General features: G+C 35.5%; 1 protein-coding gene across 1 annotated transcript; it reads left to right on the top strand.

Annotated features, from left to right (window-relative positions):
- Window positions 1-2,773: 2,773 nt before the first annotated feature.
- On the top strand, window positions 2,774-6,000 carry LOC106136681 (protein apnoia). Its single transcript, XM_013337305.2, has 3 exons — window positions 2,774-2,892; window positions 4,750-4,922; window positions 5,836-6,000. The coding sequence occupies exons 1-3, from the start codon at window positions 2,784-2,786 to the stop codon at window positions 5,998-6,000; spliced, it is 447 nt and encodes a 148-aa protein (XP_013192759.1). The 5' UTR covers window positions 2,774-2,783.

The raw sequence follows: 6,000 nt of genomic DNA on the forward strand, positions 1-6,000 counted from the left end.
TGGTTCGTTCGACATCGGAATGTTCTAGATTCCAAAATAAATTATACCCTATATGTTGGCCAGACATAAGAGCTACACAACAAAAAAATTCATCCAAATCTGTTCAGTAGTTCCGGAGGTTAGCGTGTACAAACAAACATACAAACGCCTTTTTTTTCAAATTCATTCTCGGTTACTATTTCTTACATATAAAATCACGTCTAAATCCCTTACGGGGTAGACAGAGCCAACAGTCTTGTAAAGACTGATAGGCCACATTGAGCTATTTGGCTTAATGATAGAATTGAGATTTAAATAGTGACAGATTGCTAGCTCGTCGCCTAAAAGAATAATCCCAAGTTTATAAGTCTATCCCTTAGTCGCCTTTTACAACATCCACGGGAACGAGATGGATTTCTTCATCGTAAGAAATTGTTTTTTTTTTAAATATACACAATGTACAGACAATTTTTTTTTAAATTTTTATTATATGTATTGATGAAGGGTACCTTCACATCTGAAAGAAAGATAAATGCGCGCGCACATACAGTAAGTAAACTTTAAAAGAATAAAATTATAAAACCAATGTCCGCTCCCGGCTTCATCCACGTAATACTTACGAAAAATCCCGGTAATATCCGTCCCCGCGTGCATATCGGGAAATCGTCTCTTAGTTCAACCCTTGACCACATTCGTGTACATGCTAAATTTTATATATACATATCTACTAGGTCGCGTTGTCTGTCAGTCATTCAGTAAAGGAAAAGTTTTATGTATTAAAATAAATATTTCGCATTTCGAAACGAGTAAGGCATAAAGGATAACGGGCTCCAGTCATATGTCAGTCAGAATCAAGTGTAAGATTTGTGGTTTATTTTGGTATAAGTACGTAGGTACATTACATACATTTTCAGAATACACTAGATAAGATTGAGTATTTCAGATTCATTATAAAAGAGTTCATTTTCTAAGGATATGTAATATTTGATATTTTAAAACTTGCCAATGAGATAAAAGTACAAAGCAAGTTCACAATAAAATCGTAAGATCGTGTTGAAATTTGAGATTGAAAAGAAAGTTGAAATTGTGGGTGATACGGTTTTTTCCATCGATCGTGATTTTGTTTCATTGTCCGCAGGAAATGGCCCATATTGCCGAATAAAGAGAGTGATTAGCATACGCACTGTCACGGCCGACGGGCGTCGCGCGTCATGCACCCGGGTTTCTCTGCATTGAACGTGTGGAGATTACTGATAGCATGGCTAATTAAAATAATTGTTACCACTTTATTATGTGTAACATCTAATCATGTGTCTTTTGAAAATATTATTTTTTTCAATTTTCATGAAATCGATTCATAAAAGGTTTAGTTTTTCTTATTTGTCTTTATTTTAAAAGCTAACCTACTAAGCACAGACCAGTTACTCAATTTGAAATACACATCCAAAACGTAATATTGGTAACGAAACAAACGTAGTAATTAAGGCATTTAATAATTTCATCGGATTCCAATCAATCTTTCGAAATAAATAAATATATGAAATATGCACGCAAACATCGTAATTGTATGAAGATTTGAATAAAAGTTGTTGGGACAAATAAATCGTGCTATAAGTGATAAGCAGTCCAACTAATTTTGAAAGCTCAATAGAGTGGGAAAATACTAATGCGCTTCGAGCCTTTAGGTAATTTTTAACCTATGTGGTTAAAATGACGTAAACACCAAAGCCAAAGGCACAGAGGAGCCACAATCCCCAACCCCACTTTTATATAATACTTAAATGCGAAAGTTTGTTTGTCTGTTACCTCTTTACGCGTTTTCTACTGAACCAATCTACTTAAAATATGAATAAGAGTCCGCAGAAAAGCGAAGGGAACCTTTCATCCCGGTAAAAAATAAAGTTCTCATGGGATTTGCAAAAACCTGTAAGTATTCTTCTTTTGTAGATGGCTCATAAATTCGCATGGGGAGAGAAGCTGCGGGTGAAAGTTTATTATTTAATCTCCCTGTCTCTAGTTTTTGTTGATTTATATAGCTTCAGAAGCTGACAATTATTTCAAATCAAAAAGATCAAGTCTATTTTATTTTATTTTATTTTATTTATTATACACATAACGGAATACAACTAAGTACATATAATAAGATAAAAAAAGAAATAATAGAAACAGATCTGGGTCGTATTCCACAGGATGTGCTTATGCAAAAAACAAACGGGGAAAGAGTTCCATGCGTTAAAATACATTATATTACATTTCAATTAAATCAAATCTTACAAGCCTTGCCACAATTACCACAGCAAAAAAAGAAAAAGAAACAAAAACAAACAAAACAAACAGACACAATTGGAAAAATTTCAATTAGAAGGAATTTTTAGAATTTTTCTATGTTCAGTACTATGAAGGGAGGTATTTTTTTTAAGTATGAAAAGTTATTGTGTCTTTCATTTTGGCGTATTTTTCAAAGTTTCTTTGATTTCTAAGCTTGCGGTTATCTTAAGGCAGAATAATAATACATTTCTCTTCAGAAAAATCGCACTTAAACGCATGTATGGTTTAAAAATGTGTTTCTTGTCGCTATAACTAATTAATAACTTCCCTTTTCCTCATAGAGTTTGAGCAACACTGTCCATGGATCGAGGGCGACATTTCTACCACACGGTCACGTTGTCCTGCACTTTCTTTTGTCGCATTGTTTGGTTTCAGTGGCCATTGTCTTCCGCAGGACTCTTTATATCCTGGGATCGATTAAAAAAACCATCAGTCATATTCTGACGGGCAGAGCAATCACCTCGGGTTTAATCAAAATGTGCAACAAAATTACTGTGCTGACCCTTGCCTATATTGTTATATTCATATCAGTGGTGAAATGTGAAGATGATATGCAGCCAACCCTATTGGACTTCTTGAGCAAAGGTAAAATTTTATATCTTACATATTTTATTGCGATAACTTCAATATTATCATTATCAATATCATCTTTTACCTTCTTATTATACCTACCTGTACCTAAGTCTTATAAAAGGTAAAAATATCATGTAATATTCTTGGATAATTCATTCAGAATCAAAGACTCTCTATCTGTAATTCTGTAAACGAAAAACTGCTTATGTTAGGATGGTATATTTATATTCTTCGAAAAATCCGATTATTTATGTCCATTGTTACGAGTACAGAACAGGACACTCTCCCGACAAAATATGGTTCATTCACTATTTTTGCGATTTTTTCTTTTATATTTTTCCACAAGCCTTGGATACTTTAATGGACATTGTCGTATAGTGAAGTAAAAAACAGCATCTCCTGCATTTAATTGCTTGACGTGAATGTTATGAGAGCTTAACCTTGTGTTATGTCATACTCCAGAGCAACTAATGCGGTCATCCCGTGAGTTTGAAGCATTATTATATTTATTATATATTATTTAGTGTAAAGGATGTCAGATCATACATTAAAAAAGTAGTTATACAAATAGAGTACATTTTCAAGATTATTTTTAAGAAAAACAGTGACTGTTACCTTACTACCTTTAAGCCCATACAATACAAACATGACCTCTGTTTCAAAGCTACTAATCCTACTTGTGATACATAAAGTCACACCTCTTTCCTGTAGGGATAGGCAGAGACTACATATTTTCACATGTCACGATCTCTGGATACTTCTTTCACCTTATCTACTTATATTAATAACTCTCTTCATGCATGCTCGTCGCTCGTCAGACTCTTCGATTGACGTTCATCTAGGCCTTCTTACTCCAACGTTTCCATTTACAGTACCCTTATAATACCAATAATGTTTATGTTGATTACAGTATGGTTGAAAACAAAACTTTATTGTGAGTTAACATCCCGTTTAACTCATGATGCGATAAATCAAGGGATAATGTAAGTCTAAAAGGATTTGCGTCGATTTTGCTTACCTTACTCACAATGTGTCACGATAGAGATTTATTTCCCCTTTTTGGAAAACTATCAATTATCTATTATCCCTTCATTGTTAGTGAAAATAGTTTTCAAAGATCATTAGACAATAAAAAAAGCCAAATTACTGCAAATTAATAGATCTAATGGACCTAACAGCACTCTTACATGCTGTTAAAAATAACACAAACCAATATCATTCTGGCGTCTGAACCGGATGAATCTTCCCGGGAAGAACTCGGTTTCATACATACTTACTTATTACATAAATAAATCACGCCTCTTTCCCGGAGGGGTAGATAGAGAATACATCTTTCCACTTGCCACGACCCCTGCACATTTCTTTCGCTTCATCCACATTCATATCTCTCTTCATGCAAGGTCGTCAGTTTTGGATACTCCTGACCAGACCTTTTGCTAGAACGTCTAACGTTACTTATTAGGTTATAGGTTTCATACACCCACACCACAATACAGGCGGAAAAAAGTAAAGTGACTTATAAATTTTTATTTTATTTATTTATTTGTACACCTAAAATGGCCGCCATCGTCGATTCAATATTTTAACCACTCGTCTACAAACTATGTAAATGTAAACCAATGTAGTACATTTATATGACAAACATAAACAAAAATTGCTTGCGTGCCTTAACAGTTTTCAATGCACATTCAAGCTTGAGTAACTTCAGTACATTGATCCGCCTTTTCTTTTTGCTTGCCAGGTTATTTACATTAATCTCACAATCGAAAGCATTCTGTGAGATTAAAATACCCAGTAGTTTATTGATCTGACAGGACTGGATCTTAAACGTTTCTGTTTCCTATATCGCTTGCTTCTTTTACATTTCAGATGCGAGCGTCGGCCGTACGTTTGGACACAATGCCCTCAAGCGACTCTCCTTTATCTTCTTACCTGTGATGTTCACCTTAGGTGTCATCTCCACGCTGCTCATGGCTCTTGCTGTCATCTCCGTCAAGAATCTCGCCATTGGAGTTATCCTTCTCATCGTCGCCATCAGTCAAGTAAGTGGCACTATTTTATCATCTTTACGCTATTGGCGTCTCTTAGAATTAAAGAGTATCTAAAAAACTGGCCAGCGGAGTATATAGATACTTTACCTTTTTATTGTCGCTATTAATTAGATTCTTTCTTGCCTATCTGACATAAAAAAATATATTTGTTCTGTTATAAAATATCTTGTTTTTGTTGGGGCTCGAACTTGCGCGCCAACCACTAGACCATCGAGGACGCTGCGGTGGTGCCGAAATTAAAGTTGACTAACAAACCAAAACTTTTACGTGAGAATTACGCATGTTATGAACTGCAAAACGAGGACATTATCAAACTGATTTTCACTTTTATTTATATGTTATAGGTATAATGCTCGTCGTGCATCGTACAATGATAAATGACTTTGAATTTTAAATTTCATAACTTATTTGCAGGCAAACTCATACCTTGAGCTCATATCAGAGTTAAATGTTTTTCTGAGTTAAACATACATACATACATATGGTCACGTCTATACCCCTTGCAGGGTAGACAGAGCCAATAGTCTTGAAAATACTGAATGGCCACATTCAGCTATTTGGCTTAATGATAGAATTGAGATTCAAATAGTGACAGGTTGCTAGACCATCGCCTAAAAAAGAACCCCAAGTTTGTAAGCCTATCCCTTAGTCGCCTTTTACGACATCCGTGGGAAAGAGATGGAGTGGTCCTATTCTTTTTTGTATTGGTGCCGGGAACCACACGGCACAAAGCAATTGGTAAAAGTTTTAAGTAAATCGGTTCAGTACTTTCGAAGATAAGCGTGATCATACATACTGACAGACAGAAAAAAAAATAACAAAAATTTTTTTGCTTTCTATTAAGTATTCATTCTTAGTGTCCCTCTATCCATTTTATTCTCTATTTTTCTATCTGTTCTTTTAGGCGGTGTCTCGACTGCTGTTCGCGGCGTCTTCTCCTGCGCCTCTAGTGCACCTTCACCCCCGAGCTGAGCTTCTGCCTGCCCCTGTCGCCGCCCCCTGGCCAGCGCCAGCCCCCGTCTTCTCCCCATGGGCCAGATCCGACAATGACGCAACTATATCCGATTAG

The sequence above is a fragment of the Amyelois transitella genome, chromosome 14, assembly GCF_032362555.1.
Source record: "Amyelois transitella isolate CPQ chromosome 14, ilAmyTran1.1, whole genome shotgun sequence".
NCBI classification, from domain to species: Eukaryota; Metazoa; Arthropoda; class Insecta; order Lepidoptera; family Pyralidae; genus Amyelois; species Amyelois transitella.

What these genes read in the sequence shown, in the direction of transcription:
- LOC106136681 (XM_013337305.2), top strand. Translation starts at nt 2,784, where the DNA reads ATGTGCAACAAAATTACTGTGCTGACCCTTGCCTATATTGTTATATTC. An exon ending in ATTGGACTTCTTGAGCAAAG is followed by an intron (nt 2,893 to 4,749) that starts GTAAAATTTTAT and finishes TTTACATTTCAG; the next exon opens with ATGCGAGCGTCGGCCGTACG. An exon ending in TCATCGTCGCCATCAGTCAA is followed by an intron (nt 4,923 to 5,835) that starts GTAAGTGGCACT and finishes CTGTTCTTTTAG; the next exon opens with GCGGTGTCTCGACTGCTGTT.